Here is a 26,570-nt window from a genome sequence, read left to right as displayed (position 1 = left end):
TACCCTCTCATCACAACTGCCTGATTTGTACCACCATCACTTCCCATTAGGATGCCTTATCTTTAACCCCCTGTGTAGTGTGTTCTCAGTATAGCAGTAGAGCAAATCTATGAAAGTACATAATGTCACATCTCTGCACTAAACCCTCCAGGTGTTTCCTATCTTACTCAGAGTACAAATCACAATCCTTATGATCCTTATTACCAGGCCTCACATGAGCTCATCTTCACTCTCCCCTCTGTCCCCTTCCCTTAATCTCTCTAATCACATCTCTTACCACCCAATACCTTATTCACCTCACTCCAGCTACATCCGCCTCCTTTCTGTTCCCTGAACATACCAGGCCTTGGAAGCCTGCAGATATGTCTTCCGTTGCCTTACTCAAGTCTTGGTTCCAATGTCAGTCTCTCAGTGAGGTCTTCCTTGACCACTGGATTTAAAATCTCACACCACCATCATTACCTCCAACTCTCCTTCAAACCTGCTTTGTTTTTCTCCATAGCATTCTCTTCATCTAACATATTACAGAGAGGCAGTGTAGCATCATGGTTAAAAGAACAAACTCTTGTTCTCTTGAATAAGAGAACAAGATTATCTGGGTTTGCATCCCAATTTGGTCATGTTCAAGATATAAGACTTGATTCCTGTGCCTTAATTTCATTGTGAAGTAGGATGGTTTCTATCTCATTAGAATTGTACTTCACATGTAGTAAGTGATTTTTTTACCATTATTATTACATTTTACTTATCAATTTTGCTTATCTTCCTTCCTTCCCCATTGGAATATGTATGCCATGAGTACAGAATTTTTTCACTTCACTTATTGCTATATTCAGAGCTTTTAAAATGGTGCCTGGCACATAGGCACTTAATAAATATTTGTTGATCAAATTGTTATCTCTGGAAAGACTATGGGGAAAAGAAGAGTCAAAGAAGACGAGCTTTATGTATACTATTTAACACTTTTACAGAAAGAATATATTCCTGTATTACTCGTACCTCAAAAACTCATAGGCTTACATTGAAAATAGATACGAAAACAAACAAATTCCTAGAGGCATTGTACTGTGAGAGCAAGTTGGGTTTTACAAGATGCATTGGTCCACTAGGTAAAATGCAATAGGGATGGGACAGCTTTCTAGACAGAGGGAATAGTATATGCAAAAGCAAAGAAACATGAAACATACTAGTAGCTCTGACAACTGTAATCAGTATTTTGAGCTATTAGAAGTTCCATCTTGTCGTTTTCTCTCCCCCATTCCGATATTGCAGCTAAGTATTTGGCTATAATTAGAAGCTTATTACTCCATTAAGGCAAATATCTTGGATTTTTTTCTCATTATTTTTCAGAATGTCTTATTCTGTTTCTTGCTCCCTAGAAATTCCATTCATTTTTTTCCATTATACCACTCTTCAGATCTGATTCTAAATTCCTTTAATGTTTTTGTTGTAAGAAACTCACATGTAATTTCCATCTGTGGAGTACAGTTTGTTTTTTTTTAAATAGATAGATATTGTTATAATATATAGATTTATTTAGGAACACAGTCTTTTCAATTATTTTAGTAATTAAAATTTAAAATTCTGTGTTAGTCTCTAATCCCTTACCAAAGACTTAAAAGTAAAGAAACTTTTCAATGTGTGATGCAAGATTTTTTGAGTTTGACTTTTAAAAATTAGGGCTTTTTTCTGCCCACCTTCCTTCTATCCATAGAGCCCAAAATGACAGCACAAACCAAGACAAGTGATAGTGCTGATCCACTAGGTTAGCTCCTGGTGCCATCTCTGTTTATCCCATCTCTCACGTTGCTTTGTGATTGTGTATCCCTCTGACTCAGAGTCCCTTAAAGTTTAGAAGTCATAACAAGTGTTCATGTAGACACCTCATTCAAGTGCCTACCATATAACGGATGCTCAGTAAATACTGCTACATTTAATTGAACTGAGCTGAATTGACTGGGTTTACAGTACCACAGGGGAAGGGGATTTTTGAGTTTGCTTTTTAAGTAAGATGGATTTAAAACAAATCTGGGAAGAAAAATCATTCTGTTTTGTTGTTTTTAAACAGTCTAAATTTGGGGTACAGATACCAATATGTTCATCACCCATAATTTTTAAAGCATTCTGAAGTGACTCATCGAAGTCCCCAAATAGATACTTTTTAAAAAGCCACAATAGCCCTGGGGAACAAAATTAGGCCTAGCAGATATAGAGTGTTTTCTCTTTGCAGGCAAGAATGTGGGGTCTTGTTGATCCACAGAGCAGGATCCTTAAGTACAATTTCAGGAAGGTCACTCCTTTCCTTTGCACATGTAGCACAGTCTCAAGCGAAGCAAAGATCACCTCATAGGTTTTGATAGGGTTTCCCAGCATATTTGTTTCATTCTTACCAAAAGTCACTAATCAAAGACTTCTTGTGTTATCTTTCAAAAAAAAAAAAAAATGCTGCCTCATTTCCTGACACTTATTTTCTGACCTCAAAGTGTCTCCTGGCCAACTGGCCAGAGCCAGGCTAGACAGAGGTGCCGTTATTAACAGAGGTGTTCAGTGGATGAATAGATGAGTTTAGCTTCTACTCCTTTCCCTCTGTTTCACCATTTTCTTCTTTTGCAAAGGAGTTTGGAATTTAAATTCTCTAAGCCTAGAATCTTCCAGGTCTAAAACTGCCACAACAGTGGTAATAATAAGTTACCTGATCATTTCACCAACCCTCTGCCTGCTACTAGACCTGTATCCTGAGAATGAGTCCAGCATACTTCTAAGTACTGCCTCCCAAACTCCAGTATTACAGAGAAGGCTTCAGTATACCTTTATTGGGCCCCTACTAAGTGTGAGCCTCTGTGCTAAACCCTGAAGATCTAAGATGAATAAATCTTAGTCCCACCCTAAGTAACTCACAGTCTATTTTGGCATCAATACTGTATGGAGTACCTAATTAATAATAATATGGTACTAAAACAGCTCTAGGACAGAGTGATAATGATGGCGGTGACTAGTTCAGCATGGAGGAGAGTTAGGGAAGGCTTCACAGAAAAGGTGGCCTTTAATCCTCAGCCTTAACGATACAAGGGATTTCATCAGACAAAGGAGGGGTAGTGAATCATTTAAGACTTAGGACATAAGAGCAAAAGCATAAAGGTGTGAAAGCTTAGGACACATTTAGGGAACAATGAATGGTTGGGAACGAAAGGCACATAGGCTGCATAGCTGGTGAAAGATGGAACCAGACAAGTGAGAGTATTGTGTGGATTGGAGAGCTGGATTTGAATCCCAGCTAAGCCACTTCTTAGCTGTTGTGACCTTCTCAAGTCACTTAGTCTCTCATTTTTAAAGTGAGGATAATAGCATAAATACATATTTTTTGTTTATATGTATACACACATATAGCTTAAACCAATTCTCAGAACAAAATAAATATAAGTTATTATTAGGCCACATTATAAAGAGCCTTGGATTTTAATTTGTATATGATTCTATAAGCAAAAGAAAGTTTTTAAAGCAGAAGAGGAGAAAGTATACAATAGGATATAACTTGTGTTTAGAAAATTGGTGCCACTTTGGATAGCAGATTGGATAAAGACTAGATGAGAGGCACAATAAAAGTTCGGAGGCAGTTTTAAGAGTATAAGTAAGAGGTACTGATATAATATGGTTCTGAGATTGTACAGCCTTGTCCTTAAAAATTCTGGATTTCAGACTAGAAATTTCAAACTTGAAAAATCCTGCAAGTTTAAAACTAAAAACACAGTGAGAACTCTGGGGAAGTGCAAAAAGGTGCTCTCCCAGTCCAGATGTTTTCATGCTCAACTGCTGCCTCTATTCTGCACCCAGATATCAGACCAGTGCTTCTTGTGTTCTCATGATATCCTTTCATCTACATAGATATTATGAGCAAGATACTCTGTTTTGGAGATGCCTTTTGTTTTTTCTTCTTTTTTTTCTTTTTCCCCTTTGAGTAACTCAAGTCTACTGGTCAGTTTCCTAGAGGAAGTTCTGGCTTCTGGACTGCACAGCCGAAGCAAGGAAAGCTCTCAGGTTACATCAAGGTCAGCAAGCAGAAGATGAAATGGTGATGGAGTGGTGAGCCAAATGGTGCAACTTCCCCTCTTGCGTCGCTGCAGGCTTTCTCCACTGACCAGAGGCATGTTGGAGAAGAGCCTTGGGTTTTGTGCTTGTTGTTATAACCCACATCCAGGTAGCCTGCTGATTCCTGAACTGTTGGCACAGACACCAAGACTCCCGGTGATGAGAATAAGTCTGAGCCCATTCCACTCCACTTTTCTCATGGTTTCTTTATCAAATAAATAAGTGTATTCCTTAATTAGCAGATTGGGATCAACTTATATACACTACTATGTATAAAATAGATAACTAATGAGGACCTACTGTATACAGCTATAGCACGGGGAGCTCTCCTCCATTCTCTGTGGTGACCTAAATGGGAAAGAAACTAAAAACGAAGGGATATAATGTATACATATAGCTGACTGACTGCTGTACAGCAGAAAGTAACACAACATTGTAAAGGGACTATACTTCAATAAAAATTAATTTTTTTAAATAGCTCATGAACTCATACTTAATTTAGGCAAACTGAATAGTAAGAACAAAAGTATGTATGTACAGATGTTTACAGTATTTGGAGTTGATTAACAAAATTAAACCATTTGTATCAGTTCAAAAAAATGTATTCCTTGTATTTGATAGCACAATCACTTCAGTTTCTGATGAATTTTGTTGGGCTCTTACTTGAGTACAGGATTAGAGCTTAAAGGAGTTTTAAAAAGTAAAAATTAGATGCATATACTACAGACTCTCTTCTCTTGACCCCTTTTATTTTTCATTAACGTCACATTTCTACACAAATCATTTCTGAAAACTCATATTTCTATAAGAACCATCCAAAAATTGTTTGTCCCTAAATTGCAGTTTTCTGTGGTACTGAGAAACCATGTATGAAGACAATAAAAGTCCATTTTATGAAAAGATACAAGTGATTTGTTTTTGTTTCTTTGGGGTTAATAACTATTTATGGGAATTTATGAGATGAGGCATGAGCTGGCTGTATACCAAACAGAGAGAAGGCATGGCCTGTACCCAAAGGATAGGTAAAGTATGTCAAGGCAAATAATATATTCTGGTGTCAATTTCACTTCTCTTGAAAGCAGTGGAAATTGATAATGTCATTAATACCAGGAAATTATGGTATGCTCAAATCCTACCACAGTCCTTTCCTGGTGCTTGGCATAAAATTTTTAAACCTTCTTTTATGTTGATAAATTTTCTGTAGCATCAGATAGCCTAGGCTCAAATCTGTGTCACAGTTATGTGGCTTTGGGAATGTTATTAAGTCTCTTGGTGGTTCAGTTTCCTCATCTATTAATACAAAAAGAGAGTAATTAAATTCCTCCTTATAGGACTGTAAGGACTAAATAAGATGAGAGGATACATAGAAAGCACTTAGAACAATGTCTGATACATAGTAAACCACCCAGTGAAATTTGACTTATAGTATAAATAATATGGATTCTGTCTCCAAGTTGGGGATACAGAATCACTACACAAAATGACTGAATTTCTGTCATCCTCCCACTACATTAATCAGCAGTTTAAGAAGTAGGAGGGAAGAGCCTAAGGGTCATTGGACCCATCTCCCCCTTCTCCTCTCAGCTCTCGGCCATTGTTTCACCATACACTCATGAGAAGCCCCTAAGGCTTTTGTCCATATTACAGCTAAGGGCTAAGATCTAATAAGTTCTGTTCTCTTTTATTTTTAAATAATAAAAAAAAAGTAAGGCAGCCTTACTTTTAAGGCTAGGGGAGACAAGTTTTAAATGCAGCATTTTACAAGTTACATAGTTTTTTCAAATAGAAACCTCCTTTTTCCAAACAGGATTACCTGTGCTTGCCTTTCTCTTGGCAAGATAACTCTGGAATAAGAACACTTTTCTAATATCGTTCTCTTCATTATTCACCTGCTTCCATCGTGCCTGCTCAGCTAGCAATATTAAGTCTAGGGACACATGTGCACCCATGGCTGATTCATGTCGATGTATGGCAAAAACCACCACAATATTGTAAAGTAATTACCCTCCAATTAAAATAAGTAATAAAAAAAAAAAAATTCTAGGGACTTCCCTGGCAGTCCAGTCAGTGGTTAAGCCTCTGTGCTTCCACTCCAGGGGGCCCTGGTCAGGGAACTAAGATCCCACACACATGCCTCAAGGTACAGCCAAAAAAAGGGGAAAATTTTAAAGTCTTAAGAAATGAGCCCTACCTTCAAGGTGTTTTATACCAGAAGATGGCATTTCTTCATTTATTAAGGATCAAAGATTCATATTTTTATTTAAGATTTATAGAGCTGATAATATTATTACTGGCCCTTTCTTTTTTTCCCTTTAAAAACATCATAAAAAAAAAAAAAAAACTCTTTTGGCCACATCACATGGCATGTGGGATCTTAGTTCTGGGACCAGGAATCAAACCTGTGCTTCCTGCATTGGAAGCTTGGAGACTTAACCACTGGACTGCTGGAGAAATCTCTAAAAACATTTTAATTAAGGTCTCATATGCTTTTAATGACCTCCCTTCTAGGAGATTGAAATGCCCTAGTCAAAACCTCTAAGTCCCATTCATTCTACAAAAGCGAAGATGCTTGAATTTAGCTAAACAACTGTTTGGCTAACAGTTTCTGGCCTGTGAATGTGCAGGCAGCAATTCACAATCCTTACCACTAATGGCTCCCTTCTTCCTCTTTTAAGTGAAGTTACTTATAAAGTAGCCAATTTAAGAACAAAGCTACTGACAGTTGGGTCTTACCATGGCAGTGCAGTTAGGGAAGTAACCCACCATAAGTACCCCCAGTATCTTATCTCCACCAAAGAAGGAAATTGGGGTATTTTGAGTTATTTTTGTGGTTTGTGTGTGTGGTAGTGTCAAGCTCACTGAGGAGACTGTGCTATGAAAATGAGAAAAAGAACCCATAAGTTCCTACCCTGAGATTTCTTACTTAAAGATTGGTCTTTGGAAACAGTCCCAGTTCATAGATCCCAATTCAGGTGCCACAACGTGGTTCGCCTGGTGGAGAGAAGTAAAGCCTAAAGAACAGGCCAGGGGAGGAGCGTGGCTTAGGGAAAGAGGGATGAGGAACTGGACAAAAGCAGACAAGCGAGGGAGGGTAGGGCAGGATGATAACACGAGGGAGTGTAGCCGTACAGGTTAATGAAGAAAGAAAAGCCAGAAATTTATGTAACAGCTTCAGGAGCAAATAGACAGGGAAGGTTCTCCAGCCCACAAGCATCTGTTCTGGAATCTGAAAATTACTTAGGAGAGTTTGGATATTTTAGCAGTCCCCCTGCCTGATGTTCCACAAAGCTCCAGCTCCTTGCCGACACAGCACAGCAGACTCTAGTAACTTGCATGCAGGATGTACTCAAGTATTTGCTGACTAAAGGAAGATGAGGCAGGTCATGAATTAATTTTTTTTTTCCCCATAAACAAGAACCTACTTAAAAGTCCAAACGACTCCTGTCTCCCTGGGCCAGCAAGCTTTCAAAACATCAAGCAGGGTAGTTTTCTCACTAGTATATTGGGACATTTTCCTTCCTCACTTATGAAGATACCTTGGGTTTTCTCATTCTTTTTTAAATCACTTTTAAATAGTTGTTGTTGTTCAGTAAGTTCTGTCTGACTCTTTACAACCCCATGGACTGCAGCACTCCAGGCTCCTCTATCCTTCACTGTCTCCAGGGGTTTGCCCAAATTCATGTCCATTGAGTTGGTGATGCTATCTAACCATCTTATACTCTGTCACCTCCTATTCCTCTTGCCCTCAATCTTTCCCAGCATCAGGGTCTTTTCCAATGAGTTGGCTCTTTGCATCAGATGGCCCAAACATTAGAGCTTCACCATTGGTCCTTCCCGTGAATACTCATGGTTGACTTCCCATAGGATTGACTGGTTTGATCTCCTTGCCGTCCAAGGGACCCTCAAGAGTCTTCTTCAGCACCACAATTTGAAAGCATCAGTTCTTCAGCACTCAGCCTTCTTTATGGTCCAGTTCTCACATCTGTACATGACTACTGGAAACACCATAGTTTTGACTATACACACCTTTGCTGCCAAAGTGATGTCTCTACTTTTTAATATGCTACCTAGGTTTGTCATAGCTTTCCTTCCAAGAAGCAAGCATCTTTTAATTTCATGGCTGCAGTCAACTTTCCACAGTGATTTTGGAGCCCCCCAAAATAAAATGTCATTGCTTCCACTTTTCCCCCTTCTATTTGCCACAAAGAGTGGAAAACAGAGATGGTGAGAAGGGGACTGTGTATGTGTTAGGCTTTGTGGAGTCAGAAAACCTGGATTCTAATCTAGTTAGCCAGTAACTTGCTGTGTTAACTCGGGCAAGTCGGTTGACGTGCCATGCCCTGTTTCCTCATTTTCCAAGGGGGAATAATATTTATTCTTCATTTCCAAGTGGAAATAATATTTATACCTCACAAGGTGGCACTAAAGATTTAAAGAAACTATATATGGGAGCGTTTTGAAAGGATACATTTCTATATCAGTCTAAAATAGAGGAATAAATTAGTATGTAAATGAGAAGAGGTTAAGAGGAATATTGTTGGATTAGGGAGAAAGGAGGAGCTGGAAAAAAAAAAAGAGAAGACCCCCTCCTTCATTTGACAGATACCAGAGAAAGCCAAGACCACTTCACTCCTCAATTTGACCAACATTTTTTTTAACCTTGAGACAGCTCCGAAAAAGAGGTTCTTCCTTTCCTCTGCTCCTCTGTGCCAGGGATTTTTATTCATTTGGAAGTTTCTGTGTGCCTGCCATATGCCAGGCAGTGTGTTCGTTAGCTCATTATTATTTAGTAATTAGCCCTAGAGGGCAATACTGTATTTTGAAAGGACTTTCATGGGTCATCTCATGTATTCCCTTATCTTTCCTATTGGTGGAACTGGCAGTCAGTTCCTACAGAGGAACTGAGGCCCAGAGAAATTCAGTGACTTGACCAAAGGCCACAGAGCAGTGATGAAACCAGTACCCAAACTAGGTTCCCTCTCCTCTTCCCATTAAATGTGTACTGAGGGGAAAAAGGAAGTCACCAAGATGTTGGTGTGTGGGCTCGGAGGCAGATTCGGCTTAGGAGTGATCAGCAGTTTCCTCCAGCCAGGGCCTCCTCTGGGCATTGTGGTAGACAGGGTAGAATTTTTACACGTCAGTGCACTAGGGAGAGACACCAGATAGCAGGATGTTTAAGCCTTACCTGGTGCTTATAAAAAAAGCCACTTGGTCTAACAGATCAGGGCTTTGGAGACAAGAATTCTATTCCTTCCAGTACTTACAATGTGTCTGCAAATTCTGTATCTCACTTTTCTCTCTATGCAACGGAGATCATAATATCTACCTCATACATAGGGTGATTCTCCCGAGGCTCAAATAAGGCCTAATAATTTGTAAACTGGAAGAAATGTGTATTAATATTAAGTTCTTCAGCGGAGAGCCCCCACACATCGGTACCCTCCGAAGCATAAAACTTTTCCCCAACAGTTGACCTGCCCAGACCACTACTCCACCACCTAGGGCGTGTGAATTCCGGATGCCAGTCCTGGGTAACACGCCCTCCCAGCTCACGCTCTTGTTTTTGTTTGGGGTTTGGGAGGGAGAAGATCTCGATCTAGGTTATCGCCGGTCTCTATGAACCTGCCTGTCTCTCCATCGCCCGCTCCATCGGCCCCTGCCGGCTCCCTTGGCAGGTCGGCCCGGGCGGTCTTCTCAGGCTCCACCTCTCGCTCCGGCCGTCAGTGCGAGTCTGGGTGCCCCCGCCGCCCCAGACGCCGTTCCCCGGCGGGGTGTAGGTCTGTCTTCTTCACCCTCAGTGAGTCAGAAACAAAGGAGGGTGTGGGGGGAGCACACTCTCTCCGGCTCGGCGATTCGCCCTTTATTCTGAACTCGCAACGTCAGCGGGCGTGTGGATGGAGCTGCAGGGCTCGGGCTGGGCCGCCCACATCGCGCCGGGCCGGGGGAGCGGCCGGGCCGGGCCGGGCTGGCGGGCGGCGGGGGCGCGCTCGGGGGACCGGGCCGCGTGGGCGCCGGGATGGAGGGCGCCGAGGGGCGGGGAGCAGGCGTGCGTGTGTGTGCGAGCGCGAGGGAGGCCGGCCTTTAGTGTAACCGGAGCTACAAAGAAGGGGAGAGTCCGGGAGAGGGAGGGAGGAGCGGCGGCGGCGCCGGGGGCCTCTGCGCACCCTCCCCGTGGGCAGGAGCCCCCTGGAAGCGGCCTCGGCCCCCGACGCGGGGCCGCCCCTCGGCGCCCGCCCGGCAGCCCGGAATGATGAAGAAGAACAATTCCACCAAGAGGGTGAGTACGTCCGCCCGCCCCGTGGCCGCCGCTGACTTTGTGCCCCGAGGACCCCGGCCCCGTCGGACCCGCGGGCGACCGGCTTGGGGGCCGGGGACACCCCGCGCTAGCCCCGGGCCGACCACCCCGCCCGGCCTGGTCTCCGGTCCCCTTAGCTTCGGCCTCGGTGCGCCGGGCCCGCGACGAGGAACCGCGGGGGCTTTTGTTTGTTTACTTGGGCCGGGGGTTAACTTGGCTGAGTTTCTGCCCCGACCCCCGGCCTCGCCTTCCCCGGGCGGCGGGCGGCCGCTGGCCGCTGGCACCAAGCTCTGCAGCGGCGAGAAGACAATGAGAAATAAAATGCCGTAAAACCCGGCGCGGCGTGGAGGGGAGCTGGGGGAGGGGGCGGGGGACCCGGCGGAGCCCCGAAGGCCACCCCTCGGCTCCAGCCCGGCCCTCACCCCTGGCACGGGCAATTCCAGTTGTTTATTTGGAAGACGGGGGAGGGGAGCGATAGGGACGCGAGTTCCTTGGAGTGAAAGGCTTTGAAGAAGTGGGGAGCAAACGCGGGGCTCCCCGACTCCAGCTACGGCGGGGCGGACGCGGGGAGGGGACCGGGGACTCGGGAGGGCGCGGGGGACGGAACGCGAGGAGGAAAAAGCTGCAACCACCTAACCGTGCGATTCTCATCTGACTCTCGGGGGCAGGGGCCTCAGGATGGAAACCATCAGTGTGCACCGCCTGAGAAGGTCGGCTGGGTCCGGAAATTCTGCGGGAAAGGGATTTTCAGGGAGATTTGGAAAAACCGCTACGTGGTGCTGAAAGGGGACCAGCTCTACATCTCTGAAAAGGAGGTAGGTGCCCTTGCCGAGAACTACCCAGTTTTCTCATAGTCCTGGCCTGTTCTCTCCGAAGGGGTCTTATATGTACTTCTCGTCTCCCCCTTACCTCACTCCTCATTTTGTTCCGAAAGCGAGTTCAGCGGTCCGGTTGGTCTCTACCCCATCTTATCTGCAGAGAAAGGTCGCCCTTCAGTGAGAAGACCCGAGTTAGAAGTTGCATCTTATTTAAAGATTTTCCTTTGAAAATACCTTTCTGAAAATAACTCCCTCCCAAGATGTCCCCAAAACTCTTAAGTGTCCCCTACTGTCCCCTATCCTGGCCTCAAGCTGACCGTAGGATTCTTTTTTCTTTGCTGTTGCTGCTGAAACACCCTGTTCAGCTTATTCTTCCCTCCTTCCTGCCCCGCCAGCCCAGCTAGCCTCCCCTTTCCTGTCTCTCACAGAGACATATGCAAGTCATATCAGTAGTACAGCTGCTCCAAATCACAGAAAACACACATACCATCCAGAGGCAGTCTCACGTAACCTCAGGTAGAGTATTTCTAAGTGGCAGTTATTTCTCTTGAAGCCAGTGTCCTTAATTAACATGTTCTCTGTTCCCCACCCCCACTCCACTTAAAAACAAAGAAGCAAGGAACTCATTCTCCATTCCTTCCTATCCAACACCCCCCACCAATTATATCAGAAGGGAGAGTGGAGTTTTGAACCCCTGCATGTCTCTGTGTCTTTGGGTCTATAGTTAAAATGAAAACAGTCCACGTTGGGTCAGAACCTGAGACCACATATTGAATCCAAACTCTTCTCTGTTTTATCCCTAATTCTTGGACTCAATAACACAGGAATGTGGAGAAACTGAAATTGCCCCTCCGTGGGTTAGAAGTCATTCCAATCCCTATCTCTGTGACTATGTCAGCATTGCCTAGGAGACTGTCCTGAGTTCCCCTGGTAGGATGGCCCTCCCCTGCCTGGTGAGGGTGAGTTCCCTCACCAGGGGCTAACTGGGAAGTCCTCCCTGAGTTCTAACCTCTTCTGCTTTCTGCTTAGACTATATTTAGGTAAATAAATCCTTTTATGGTATTGAAACAAGACACACACGCAGTCCTGGAGAAAGTATTCATCTTGAACAGAACATCTACCGAAGCAGCTAAGAAAGAACTAAGCTATGCCAGGGCCAAAGAGATCCCTCTTAAGGGTATTTAAACCTTGCTGTTTACACTAAGCTGAGAACTTGGTGTTGGAGTGAAGTGAGAAAACACTTTGACAGGAGAATTTATCTTTAAGGGTCACCTCTACCCAACCCCAAATCCTACCCAAGTTTTTTTTCCCCCCCCCACAATTTGCTGACTTTCTGGTGTTTTTTTTTTTTTTTTTTTTCTTTTTTAAAGCAAGTGTCCATGTGTATCTCCTGTCTTCCCTGAACTTCATAATGGCAGGAAACTCTAGTGAGCAATCGGGGAGAACTTCCCACACGTCAGTGGGGAAAACATGAGATCAGGGAAAGGGTAGAAGGAACAAGACATTTTTTTTATTTGTAGCAATCTAAAAAACAGTCTGGGGATGAAAGAGTGTGACGGACCCTTATTTGTGGAGGAAGGGGTACTGAGACAGGGGAAAGAATGGAATGACTTCCGCCTAGGATGTCTGGTGTCCTGTGAGTCAGGAACATCTGACCAGTCATGGGGCCAACTGCCCACTGTAGAGGAAGGCATAGGAAGAGGGAACAAGCCTATTGGTATTACTCTTCTTTGCAGCCAGTTTCCATGCTTCAAAGGCCTAGACTAAAGGTGAAACTGATCAAGGATGTAGGCTGTATTCTGTCCCCTTCCTGAAAGCTCCAGAGCCAATAGAATTAAAGAGTTTTTTAAAATGTACTATAATATCTGTAATTTACATGTTAATGCAAGGAAATCCCTAACCCTCTGTCTTAGAATTTGCACCAGTCTTTTTCCTGCAACTGCCTCAACCAAAGAAATCCTTCTGTATTTGTTGTTAATAACTGTTCTCCTCATTCTCAGTCAAAGGACACCTTTTGACCATGGGGCTGATGTACAGGAACAGAAACTAGACCTTCAGGAGACCTCATGGTAGAGGAAATTGAGTTCAGGGCATCTTTTTTGGCAAGCATAGGAAAAATTCCTTTCTGTAGCCTAAGGACAAAGAATCAGGGGAAAGGAAGGGTTGACCTTGCTGGGTGGTAATTATAAATGAGACTGTATGAATTAGATGGAGGAAAAAAAAATACAGTAGGGAACTAGGGGCCTGGAGCTGTCCATCTTCCCCGGGCACTGTCTCACTGCTTGTCTTACCCTGTCTCCTACCCCTGCCCTATGCAGGGCTGACCTCTGTCAGTGTCTCCTGCTCCCCAGAGCTGCTTATCAGTCATGTCCAAGCCAGAATACCTCCCTTCCCTTCCCTCCCTTCCCTTCCCTTCCCTTCCCCTCCCCTCCCCTCCCCTAAGGAAAACAGAAACAAGTAACTCTCTTCCCCTGGCTACATACACACACCCAGCACTTTCCTCTCCAAGATTTCTGGCCTCTGCTGATAGTCTCAGCTCTGAGGAAGGAGGGGGAGAGGAGTGATGCACCACCCTGCATCCATGCTCCCATGTTTCTGGGAATTGTTCTGGGACACCCCTTACCAGCATCTTGTCCACTTCCACCCACAATCCTTCAAGGCCCCTGTCACTTCCTAGCCCAAAGCCAGGATGGGGAGAGGCCTGGAGGAGCCACAGCGTGTTGAAACAAACAAAGGTGGGTGTATGAGCGGCCATTCACCTGAATGGGCCTGTGTCCCCTGGGTCCAGCGGCAAGTCAGAAGGATGGGCAGACACAAGAGCAGAGATGGGTTGGGGGATGGAAGAGAGAGCCAGGCAGATAGATGAAGTCACCTCCATGCTCACAGTTCCTATGTCAGAACTTGTGAAGTGGGGACTCTTTTGTGAAATAATTCCAGTCAGGGAGGGTAGATACCATCCAAGGAACATATGACGCTACTTCTGTCTGTTTAGTTTTAACAAGTGCTGGTGGTTGTCGTCTCTCATCCCAAGAAGACATGAACAGGCTCATTCCCCAGGGTCTTCTGACCTCAGGTGCAAGTAGCAGAGGGTGAAAGGGTTTTCTAATCACAGACTCCTCCGTCTGGACCAGTGACAAAGTCTTCTCTCCTCTTGTAAGCCAGATCAGAGGGCCAGAGCCATGGGAACACCTCAGGGGAGAAGAGGAAAATCCCTGAGGGGTTTAAAACAGACCTTGGCAGAAATTTAATGGAATTTGCTTTGTGGCGCTCACTTTGTGGGGTCAGAGGATATAGACAGAGTTGTGGTCTTTCATTAGACATTCAGCAAGAGAGTTAAGAGCCAAATGGTGGATAAAGCTGCTAAGGATGGAGCCGGTTGCAGGATAGATTCTACAAGCAGGAAGGGCTCAGTTCAGACACAAGGAGGAACTTCCTGACTAAAAGGGCTCAAACTGGAATCATGGGAAGAGGTAGCAGAACACTCTTCTCAAGTAGTCCTCCAGGGAGGGTATAAATGTCTCTTTGCCTAGAGCGCAGTGGAGTGACTTCAGTGGCTTCTCAAGCCTGCAGGAGCTACATTGGGTTGTCATGGTACCTTGGAAGGAATAAGGTGTGGTAGTAACTACAGGTGTATTTTTCACCCTATCTGAACAAACCGAACACAGGGGTGGCTGTCCCTGTGGTGCTGCTGCTGCTGCTGCTAAGTCGCTTCAGTTGTGTCTGACTCTTAGCGACCCCATGGACTGCAGCCTACCAGGCTCCTCCGTCCATGGGATTTTCCAGGCAAGAGTACTGGAGTGGGGTGCCATTGCCTTCTCCACCCTGTGGTGCTAAAGCTCCTGAAATGAAGGAGATAGATGAGTCTCATCATAATAGAATATATTTAAGGAAGGAGCTAAATGAGGGTAAGAAAGCATCAACATACACGTAAGAAAGGGGAGGCTGGAGGCAGCCCTCCATTCTCTCCAGAAATCCCCTAATGTTGGCTCTGCCTTTATCTTCTCTGAACAATCAAGGGCCATCCAGGTCTGCTTACTTCAGAATGGTAGGATTAAAGTATGAGCCCTGTTATGGTGTCCTTTGAAGGACACAGTAGGAGTCATAATGAAGAGACCTACTGGGGTTCTAGAAACAGTAGCTTGGCTGAGGGGAGTTGTGAGAGGAGTTTAAATGGAAACCTATGCAAGGAACCAGGACTTGGGGTCCCCCCCAACTATCAGGCCTCTGTGACCCTTGGGTAGGACAGCCTTTTCCTATCCTGTCATCCATCCCTTCTCAGGCTTCTTCTGGTTCTCAGACAGGTCTAAACTAACAATTTGGGAGAAGGGACTAAGTAATTTTAATCGTTATCACCTCACCTCCAATCCTCCCCTAGGTAAAAGATGAGAAAAACATTCAAGAGGTGTTTGACCTGAGTGACTATGAGAAGTGTGAAGAGCTCCGGAAATCCAAGAGCAGGAGCAAGAAGAATCATAGCAAGTTCACTCTTGCCCACTCCAAACAGCCTGGGAACACGGTATGCTCCTCCTGCCACCTTGGCCCTGGAACGCGGACCGGGTCAGGGGTGTGGAGGCCAGAGGAGAACACCTTCCCCTTTGGGATCTCTCTCAGCTCTCTGACTCAGAGGCCCTGAATTACTGCTCTCCTACCAGCTTTTATTATTTAATCTGAGAATATGGTGGCCATTTCCTTCCTGGCAGGCCAGACTTTAAACTGTCCAGCCGCAAAAATCATCCGTCTCTCTCTGTGTCTCTGTCAGATACACACACACACACCCCTCTTGGGAAGCAGCCACTTTACACACACACACACACACACCCCTCTTGGGAAGCAGCCACTTTACACACACACACACCCTCTTGGGAAGCAGCCACTTTACGCACACACAGACACACACACACACTCTTGGTAAGCAGCCACTTTACACACACACACACCTCCCTCTTGGGAAGCAGCCACTTTTCCCTGTTCCATGGTAGGTGGTTGAAATTCTGAACCATTCCTGTCACATTCTATTTCTTCAAACATTTAAAGATCTTTATATTAGTACCTGTCCTTCACCAAACCTCTTCTAATTATCTAGTGCTGTATTAATATCCAGTACCCTTCTGAGCTCCTCCTCGGTCATTTCTAAAACAGTCTCCAAGCAAGGGCATTTTGCAGGAATAGAGGATGATTTCCTTAAGTTACAGGTGACTCCAGAAGTAGAATCTCTCTCCTTCCAAGAGCTGGGTCTAAGAGAATGAAGTTTAACTTCTCATTTCTTCACTGTCAAGGTGAGGCCAACTCTGTAAAAACCCTGACTGAAACGCGAATCTTCTCACAGGCACCTAACCTCATCTTCCTGGCAGTGAGTCCGGAAGAGAAGGAATCATGGATCAATGCCCTCAACTCTGCCATCACCCGAGCCAAGAACCGCGTCTTGGATGAGGTTAGGGGGGTAATTGTGGGGAGGTGGACGCTGAGCCACAGGGAGCTGGGTGGCCCGTTACAGAGGGAAGAGGGTGGCGCGGGCCGTTTGCTGCCCCCCCACCAGCTCCGCTGCATTATCTCCTTTGGAAAGCCCTGCTCTCCTCCTAGCTTCCAAGTCTTTTCTGCCAGCTCCTGTTTCCCCGCTTTCTGACGCATGAGCAAGCCTAAGAAGCCCCTTCATGTCCCATAAATCCTTGCCCTTGGATTTGCTCAGGAGCAGTTCCTGAGCTGGGGGTTATTTCCCAGGCCAGGCGTGTTCAGGCCTCAGGGGAAGCTGGTCTGGGACTAGGAGTCTCTGAATAGCACCCATGACTCACAGTTCGTCTCTTCAGGTCACTGTTGAGGAGGACAGCTATCTCGCCCACCCGACTCGAGACAGGGCAAAAATCCAGCACTCCCGCCGCCCTCCGACTCGGGGACACCTAATGGCTGTGGTATGTAAGACTATTAGAAAGTAAAAATTGCTGAAGGGCTAACTCCATGTCAGTTCATCTCAGACGGGACTGTATCTTAGCCCACCAGAAGCATTTGTGTACCAAGGTCAAAAGCTAGGAAAGTCCCTTCACCCTGTTCCCTTTCTCGATTCTTCCAAACCAAAAATATTTAGTACCTACTGTGAATTTGAAAGATGTGCCCTCAATAAGGGCTTCCAGTTGATCCTAGTGGTAAGGAACCCACCTGCCAATGCAGAAGATACGGGTTTGATACCTGGGTCTGGAAGATCCCCTGGAGGAGGGTATGGCAGCCCACTCCAGTATTCTTGCCTGGAGAATCCCATGGACAGAGGAGCCTGCACGGCTACAGTCCATGGGGTCGCAAAGATTCAGACATGACTGAAGCGACTTAGCACACACGGATGCCTAATAGATTTAGCGTCCTTTGAGGAGAATGAGATACACTCACAAGGAAAGTGAGAAATAGAAGAGATGAATACTACAAGGCAATGTAAACTGATGTCTGGTGGCTAGCTATCCTGACAGGTAAGAGCATTACATATTGCAGGCATTTAGGGGAGCAAGGATTTTCTTTCACTTGTCCGAGCTCAAAGTCTCTAGGGAATGAGGCACTCAGGTATAGTAGAAAGAGTGAGGGCTTTGCAATCAGACAAAGCTGGGTTGGAATCAGCTTTGCTGAAGCTGCCCACCTCCAGCTGTAAAGTGGGGCGTAATCGTGCCCATGTGAAGGGCTGCTGTGAGGAATGATTGAAATAACATGTGTATCAATACATGTGAGGTGTTGAATAACTTTTTTAAAGTATTACTTTTTTATCTTTTAAAAAATTACAGTATTTTACCCTGTAAAAAATTACAGTATTCTGGAAATAGAACAAGTTTTATCTAAAGGCAAGGGGTTCTGAGGTCCAAATAGCAGAGGGAGTTGAGATGTGTGGCTCAGAGGATACAGAAGAGAAGAAAAGTTGCCCTGCCATGCAAGGCATCCTGTGTGTGTCAGACCCAGTTGATGCTGCGAGTCCACAACACGGAAGGAGAAGACACTGTAAGGGGAAGCGCGTGGTAAAGTGGAAAATATGGGCAACCAGAGAAATTACTTTAAATCACAGAAGAATGAAAGAATTAAGTTCAAATCACCATCAAAGGAATAAGAAAGAGCAAACAAAGTCAGAGGGCTCTGTCAGGAGTGGGGACTTCTCATTCAGGGAAGGCACATTGAGGAGGGAAATGACCACAGCTTGCTTCTCTCTCAGGCAGTCAGTCCTGAAATGCCCATGGATGACAGTCTACCCCCTTCCTTCCTGCCCTCTCCCTCTCCAGGCTTCAACCTCTACCTCGGATGGGATGCTGACTTTGGACCTGATCCAGGAGGAAGACCCTTCCCCTGAGGAGCCAACCTCCTGTGCTGAGAGCTTCCGGGTCGACCTGGATAAGTCTGTGGCCCAGCTAGCAGGCAGCCGGCGGAGAGCAGACTCAGACCGTATTCAGCCCTCCTCGGACCGGGCAAGTGGCCTTCCCCGACTTTGGGAAAAGCCAGACAAAGGGGCCACCTACACCCCACAGGCACCCAAGAAGTTGACCGCCACAGAAAAAAGCCGTTGTGCCTCCCTGGAGGAGATCTTGTCTCAGCGGGACGCTGTGCCAGCCCACACCCTCCAACGACGGGCCGAGGACTCCCCAACCCCCATCCCACACGCCCCGGGGCAGCTGTCCCGGATCCAGGACCTGGTAGCCAGGAAACTGGAGAAGACTCAGGAGCTGCTGGCAGAGGTTCAGGGACTGGGAGATGGGAAGCGAAAGGCCAAGGAGCCCCCTCGGTCTCCTCCCGATTCTGAGTCAGAGCAGCTGCTGCTGGAGACGGAGCGGCTGCTGGGAGAGGCATCATCGAATTGGAGCCAAGCGAAGAGGGTGCTGCAGGAGGTCAGGGAGCTGAGGGACCTGTACAGACAGATGGACCTGCAGACCCCTGACTCCCACCTCAGACAGACCACCCAGCACAGTCAGTACCGGAAGAGCCTGATGTGAAGGCCGGTGCCAGAGTCTGGAACTCGTGGGGGTGGACAGATTCTTATCTCCAAGTGTTGCAGGATAAAAGCTTTTTTATTTACCTCAGTCAAAAAAGAAAAACACAATCGAATTTGTTGCTCTTGCTGCTGCCTGACCCTCCTACAGCCCTCATTTCCCAACCTCCTTTCCTTCCTTCCCCTCTGTCTCTGAGCCCTAAAGCCTCAGGTATGAGGAGCAGGTGAACCCTACAGCAATATTAAGAAGCTTTCACCTGGATGAAGAGAGGGTCATGAAGGCTCCGTTTGGCCATTTGACCCACACACACCCTCTGAGGTGTGGTGAGGAATAACCTGCTGCTCCCAACCATGTGTTTGGCGCCTAAGTTTAGAGGGGGAGGGGAGGGGGCCTCTCATGTCCCATTCCAAGTTTTCAGTCTGAGGGTGAAATTTCAGCTGCTCAACTCCAGAGCCAGTGCCACCTGTCCACACACACAGAAGTGAAGTTTATCCCAGCCCCAAGGAAGATTTGTGCAATTAAAATCCACCCTGGCCCTCACCAGGCACTGGCTTCTCATGCCTAGCAGCCTCTGATTGAGATCAAGCTGCCCAGCTTTCTTAATATGAGGTGTTTCTTCCCTTCATCTCTCACACCCTTCCCGATTCAGAAATACAACCCTGGACGGAGGGGACAGCTTTGGATTTGGCTGGGGGCGCCTAGCACAGGAGAACCAGGGATAGTCAACCCGACAGAAAACCAAACTAAAAAAGAAACTGACTTGTGATGCATAGGATGAAGGGGAAAACCAAATATGTGCCTGGGTTCCTCTTTCGGCCAAGCTTGGGTTTCCTGTAGCCTCTCCCTCTCCTTCCTCAAACCTCGCTTCCAATATTAATCAAGCCCCAGCTTTAGAAAAACATCTTTACACTCACACCACCATCCTCCCGACCACCTTTGGAGTCGCCAGGCTCCCCTGCATCCTTGACTGTGGGGAGCCTTTTTGATTGCTTCTTTCCTCTGAAGTTTCTAAGATCAAGTTAATAACAGTGATAGTGTCAAGAGATGAGTTATAAAGGCCAGATAGGAATGATTTTTGGAAAGAAGGGGACAGATAGCCCCCTGAATTAAATGAAGGGTTAAAAAAACCCTTTGAAGTACAGTTGACACTTGAAAAATACAAGGGTTAATCCACCTTTAACTTAACAGCCATACCCGTGGTTCCTCTGCATCTGAGGAGTCAAGCAACTACAAGCTGTGCTGTAGTATTTGTTGAAAACCTGCATGTACGTGGACCTGTGCAGTTCAAACTTGGTCAAAGGTTGGTCAAGGGTCAACTGCAGACCACTTGTTAGCTTCTTTATCCTCTTCCCTAGATTTCCTCTAACCTCTAGGAGCCAAAACCTGGAGCTCCCCTAAGGGTGCGAGGGAGGAAGGGGAGAAAATGGGAACAAACTAGACATCTTAGCCACAAGACTGCCCTCATGTGACACTCAGGAGGATGGGTAGGAGGGAAACAACACCCTTTGGGCAAGACCCTCAGTTGCCGTTCTTGCTCTGACTTTACTCCTTAACCCAACATAAGCAAGATGGTGGAACCTAAGTTGAGCATCTGTAGGAAAGAGAGATTCTCACACTCTTTTGGTCCCCACCATTCACAGTCATGAAGAATTTTCCTAGATCTATCCTGCCGTTCCATAATTACATGCATCTTTGAGTGAGGAGAGTACGCCAGGGTGCCACCTACATGTTACTCCCAGAGTCTCGGGGGGGTAGGAGGGGAGGGACCTGGGTCTCCAGACTTCTGTCCTCCAACCAAGCTTCACTCACCTAAACTCCAAGAACGGTCAGCAGAGATACCCGTTGTCACAAATAGTCTAGGTTAAAATGGTATTTACTTCCTTTATAGAAGTCTGCATCTTTCTATAAATTTATTTTACTAGCATTTTCCCTTTTTTTATCTTTGTTGTTCCCACATAATGAAGAAAAAGACAAAAGCAGGAGTGACATATATATCCCAAAATGCCAATTATCTGTTGTCTCCCAGGGGAGCTTGAGGATGGAGGGAGACACTGGAGAGGAGGAGGATGGTGAGGGGGAGCATAAAAGAAAGACCAGGAACCAGGAAACAGAACTGGCCATGGGACTCCTGGGCTCTTCAGGCACCAAAACCAGGCCGCAAGGTGGTAGTAAAATGAGGCCAGCTTTGGAACCAGACAGATGTGGGTTCAAACTCTGACTTTTTAGTTATGAGGCCCTGGGCAAGGCACAAGCTCTCCAAGTGTCAGTTTTCTCATCTGCAAAATGGAAGCGTAGAGATGTATGGCAAATGCCTGCTGATTGGTGAATAGCAGCTGTGGCAGCTGCTGCTATGATTAGTTTGCCTCATTGGCTTGTTAACCATAGCTCAGCTGGTGGGAGCACAGTCTGAATGAGGCTTAGAGGATGAGCTTACTGTCACTGCATCCTGGTACACAAGCTGATCCAGTTCGTGGACTGTGTGTGCCCACAGGCCTTTCTTCAAGGAGAGAATGCCAGGTACTGTGCTAAAGGCTACAGATAGAAAGGTGGGCTGAGGAGAGCTGGAGCTCCTGGCTTCAAAAATTTCAGAGCTTAGCACAAAGCCAGGCTTCCCACTAGAAAAACATCTTAGAGTATACCCTGTTGGTGGGCTGCTCCTGTGATGTCAAAGTATGAGCAGGAGGGCCGCGGCTAAAGGATAACAATGCTGGAACTCTAGCTTTCCCCTCCTCCCAGATCCCTCTTCCCTCACTCCATCACTCCAGTTTCTTTACCTGCAATATTTCCCTTACTTCTTCCCTGTCACATGTTTTGGGGTAAATGGGTGGATTGAGCAGGGGATGTGGGGCAACCTGCTTACAATATAGTTGCTGACATTTTTCAGGATGTGTGTTTTTCTTCCTCCTTCCCTCTCTTCCAACATCTTTGTTATATTCTTTTCTTCCACAAATGAACTGGAAAAGGGAGAATCTTTTGGGAGGCCCCAGGCGAGGAGATGAGGAGATCCAGGACAGAGTTGAAATGGGGTGAGGGACAGAGGCAGGTAAAGAACTAAATGTCGTTTCCTATTTCAGTGACATTTTCCTCAACTTTTCCTGTTCTTCTCCCATTAAATTGTTAAGTAGAGGTTTGGGGAACAGAACTACAGTCCTGATCTGCCTCCATTAGGAAGAATATCTGAGGTGTTGACCTGGAAAGCTGATGAATTAATTTGCATGCTATTTCCACAGCAGAGCTGTAGGTTGTTTAGGGCGAAAAGAAAAGGAGGAGGAAAAAACAGCAAATTTCTCTACCCCGGGTCCAGCCTTCACAAGCCATGCCATGCTGACCCTAGGGAAATAGCTACCCTCTGCCAGCCCCTCTGCAACAGTAAACTGTATCTCATTCCCCACAAAACAACAGTCCCAGGGAATTTCTCCCCTCTTTAAACCTTACGGGCAAGGGGACCCAGCCCATTTTGCACCCCTTGAAGAAGCTGGGCTACAGCCCCCTTCCCTTCACACTCCCTCCCCTTGCTGGGTTCGTTCCTTTTTCTGCTTTCTTCCTACCTCCCAGTCTCCCAACAACAGCAGCCAATCCCCAGCCTGCTCTAGAGCCACACCATATATGGAGAGATTGGAAAGAAACCCGAGTAAATGCGGGAGGGAACACACCACACACACACACACACAGACACACACACACATAGGCGTGCACCCCTAAGAGCTTGAGCGCCTCTCTGCATGCGACGCTGTGTCTGTCTGTGTGTATGACACAAGTCCCACCATTCCCTGCCCCAGCTCACCCCACCCACGAAACAAGGAACCTGTTTGCTATTCCCCGCCTTTATTCATGCCCCCTGAGATCATCAATCCAACCAGTTGCCTGTGACCCAGATTCTCTGCACTAATTACAATCCTAACGAGATCTAACAAACACCCAACTTAGCGCAGCTGAGACCCTCGAGGTCAATTAGTACAGCCCAGCTCACAGCTCAGGAAATGAGATGGAGCCAGAAACTCTTGTAGGAGCCTCGCCCCAACCCCAACCCCAGCCTGAGCTTTCTTGAAAGCAGGCTTGGGGAGAATGCAAAAATTAGCAAAACCAGTTTAAAAATAAGTTCTTGGAGAGTTAACGAGTGTGGAGAGAACTACGTGAAGGTTGGGGAGCAATTGGAGAATACAGATTCCCGGTTTCTCCTAAGTTATCAGGATGGAGAGGTTGATATAGCTGCAGAAACGAGGGACATAAGGGAGTTTTCATTTTCATAAAGAGAATATGGAGAAGAGTAACTCAGAGAAGAGCAGGCAACAGAGAACCCTTGATCTGCAAAACAGCCTCCAACTCATTCCCTCCTCCTCTTTGCTTTCTCCTTTGGACAAGCTGGATTTATCTCCCCTGTCTTTCCTGCTGGTTTGGAATAGCTCTGAAGTCACCTTTTTCTTTCAAAAATACTAGATTCAATCTCATTCTTGCTAGTAAAATCATGACAGCAAACAACCCCTTCTCCCAAGAAACACACAAAAAAATCTAAAATAAGGGTAATCAGTTTTGGTTGAACAAAGTGATGTCAGATATCTTGATGAAGTGAAAGTCACTCAGTCGTGTCCAGCTGTGTGCGACCCCATGGACTAATAGTCCATGGAATTCTCCAGGCCAGAATACTGGAGTGGGTAGCCTTTCTCTTCTCCAGGGGATCTTCCCAACCCAGGGATCGAACTCAGGTCTCCCACACTGCAGGCGGATTCTTTACCAGCTGAGCCACAAGGGAAGATATCTTGGGATGATGTCTAAACTACTATCTTCTGGATGAAGAATGAGAGGAAGTGGTCAGAGGTGGTAACAATAGGAATATGGTTGCTTTTGCAAATTGCTCCTGCTGCTGCTGCTAAGTCACTTCAGTCGTGTCCAACTCTGTGCAACCCCATTGACAGCAGCCCATAAGGCTCCCCCATCCCTGGGATTCTCCAGGCAAGAACACTGGAGTGGGTTGCCACTTCCTTCTCCAGTGCATGAAAGTGAAAATTGAAAGTGAAGTCGCTCAGTCGTGTCCAACTCCTAGCGACCCCATGGACTGCAGCCCACCAGGCTCCTCCGTCCATTACCTGGCAGCAAATGAAGAACAGCAAAAAAAAAAAAAAGATTGAGCAGAGCATCATGGATGGCTTGTTCCCCATTTTCCTGGGTTCCTTTCTTTAAGTGACAAGGCAGTGGAATGATTTCCTGTCCTACATCCTCTGCGTGCAAGCCAGTCATCCTAACCTCATCCCTAATGCCTAGGCTCTGGCAGGAAGAAGGAGAGGGCTAGTGGAATACTCTACACTCAAGTGGGGACCTGGACTTGGAGCCACGGCGAGAGCAGAATGTTCCTCTTCCCCTAGGCTTCTCCCAGCCTTGTGCATAGGGCTGCTGTCTGCTAGCACTCTGCCTTAGCAACCACGAACTTGCAGGGCAGGACGATGCACATAAGCATCAAGGCTATGTGCTGATTCCCAATTTCTTTCCTGGCCTAACCCCCAACTCTGGGATCAAGGCAATTACAGCTAAATACTTTTTTGGCTCCTTTACTTGGGTGTCTAACAGGCATTGTTTTTTATAATTTATTTTTATTTTTTATTTTTTTGGTTGCACTGTTGCTGTGTGTGGCCTTTCTCTAGTTATGGCAAGTGGGGGCTGCTCTTCGTTGTGTTTTGAGGTCTTCTCGTTGCAGTGGCTTCTTTTGTTGCAGAGCACAAGCTCTAGGTGCACGGGCTTCAGTAGTTGTAGCTCACGAGTTTAGTTACTCCAAGACGTGGACTTTTCCCAGACCAGGGATGGAACCTGTGTCCCCCGCATTGGCAGGCAGATTCTTATCTACTGCATCACCAGGGAACTCCCATCTTTTTTTTTTTTTGCTTCTTGTGATAAGAACTCATAGGATCTATTAACAAATTTTAATACAGTTTTTAAAGGTCACTTTCCATTTATAGTTATAATGAAATATTGTCTATACTCCCTGTGTTGTACAATACATCCTTGAGCCTACCTTACTCTCAGTAGTTTGTATCTCCCACCCTCCCACTCTGATATCACCCCCCAACTAGTAACCACTACTTTGTTCTCCGTATCTGTGAGTCTGCTTTTTTTGTTGTTGTATTCCCAAGTTTGTTATATTTTTAGATTCCACATATAAGTGATATCATACAGTATTTGTCTTTCTCTCTCTGATTAGTCTCATTTAGCATAATTCCTTCTAAGTCCATCCATGTTGATGCAAATGGGAAAAATCTCGTTCTTTTTTATGGCTGAGTAGTAGTCCATTTTATTAGGCACCTCAATGGCAAGCCACTCCAGTACTCTTGCCTAGAAAATCCCATGGATGGAGGAGGCTGGTAGGCTGCAGTCCATGGGGTCGCTACCAGTCAGACGCAACTGAGCAACTTCCCTTTCACTTTTCACTTTCATGCATTGGAGAAGGAAATGGCAACCTACTCCAGTGTTCTTGCCTGGAGAGTCCCAGGGACGAGGGAGCCTGGTGGGCTGCCATCTATGGGGTTGCACAGAGTCGGACTTGACTAAGGCGATTTAGCAGTAAGTGTGGTAGATCCTTAAATAGTGACCCTCAATGAATCAACCTCCCTCTATGCTCTTGCATTGTGAGTTTCCTGCTTCCCCTACTCAAGAGGCATTGCTGTTTCTCCAAGTGCTATTTGAATCTGGCTTTGCCTTGTGACTTGCTTTGGCCAGAGGAACATGCCATTGTATAAGTTCCAGAGTTTAGGCCCTAAGAGCTCTGACAGTTTCCTCTCTGGCCCTTTTAAAGTTTAGCCGCACGTAAGAAACCTGGCTGAGCATCTCTGGGATATGAGGCCATGTGGGGGAAGGGGCAGTGAAACAACACAGAACCATCCCAGGATTCAAGCCTCTGGGCAAACACAAGCTAAATGCAGCACACCATTCGAGACCAAAGACCAACCATCCAGTCAGCCCACAGAACCATGAGAAATTAATAAGTCATTGTCTAAAGTCACTAAATCTGGGGTGGTTTGTTATTTAGCAGTAGAAACTGAAACTTTGAAGTGGGAAACTGCCATAATTAAAACCTAAAACACAGGACATTGGCATTGGGATAAGGCAGCCAACAGAGGCTAGAAGGGCAGCCAAGAGACTATTAGTAGAGGCTGGATGAACAGGGAGGAAATTACTATTGGACGCTGGAGAAAGGGTTACCTTGTGTTAAACAGTGGTGGAATAATTTAAGAAACTGTCACCTATGGTATTAGGAAGATAGAAAACATACCGAATGTACTAATAAGCTTTTCTTAGCTGTAAATGATAAGGTATTGCAAGAGAAAGGAACTAAAGAAGGAACCATTTGGTTTGCAAGCAAAATTTAAAGGAAAAATTATAGAGAGGCAGGACCAGTCTCCAGCCAGAAAAACTTACCGCTGGTAACTTAGGAGAATG

The 26,570-nt window shown here is 45.9% G+C and overlaps 2 protein-coding genes across 3 annotated transcripts in view; both read left to right on the top strand.

Moving 5' to 3' along the window:
- VPS45 (vacuolar protein sorting 45 homolog) overlaps positions 1-4,998 on the top strand; it is a 67,478-nt gene extending 62,480 nt beyond the window's left edge. Inside the window, exon 15 of the mRNA XM_005894878.3 lies at positions 3,978-4,998. Within this exon, the coding sequence (XP_005894940.1) occupies positions 3,978-4,065 (88 nt within the window). The 3' untranslated portion in view covers positions 4,066-4,998. The remainder of the gene's footprint in view (positions 1-3,977) is intronic.
- A 5,010-nt stretch (positions 4,999-10,008) lies between these two features.
- PLEKHO1 (pleckstrin homology domain containing O1) lies at positions 10,009-22,007 on the top strand. 2 transcript variants are annotated; one of them, XM_070367178.1, is made up of 6 exons: positions 10,009-10,363; positions 11,050-11,196; positions 15,575-15,715; positions 16,526-16,630; positions 17,004-17,105; positions 18,444-21,988. In XM_070367178.1, exons 1-6 carry the CDS (start codon positions 10,334-10,336, stop codon positions 19,146-19,148), a joined length of 1,230 nt encoding a protein of 409 aa, XP_070223279.1. In that variant the 5' UTR covers positions 10,009-10,333; the 3' UTR covers positions 19,149-21,988. The 2 variants fall into 2 exon arrangements, with proteins under 2 accessions (XP_070223279.1, XP_070223280.1); XM_070367179.1 differs by lacking the exons at positions 10,009-10,363; positions 11,050-11,196 and having other exon boundaries at positions 15,576-15,715; positions 16,476-16,630; positions 18,444-22,007.
- The last annotated feature ends 4,563 nt before the right edge of the window (positions 22,008-26,570 follow it).

Source organism: Bos mutus, chromosome 3 (genome assembly GCF_027580195.1).
Source record: "Bos mutus isolate GX-2022 chromosome 3, NWIPB_WYAK_1.1, whole genome shotgun sequence".
NCBI classification, from domain to species: domain Eukaryota; kingdom Metazoa; phylum Chordata; class Mammalia; order Artiodactyla; family Bovidae; genus Bos; species Bos mutus.
Note: the sequence above shows the minus strand (reverse complement) of the source record. Positions and strands in the feature narration are given on the sequence as shown.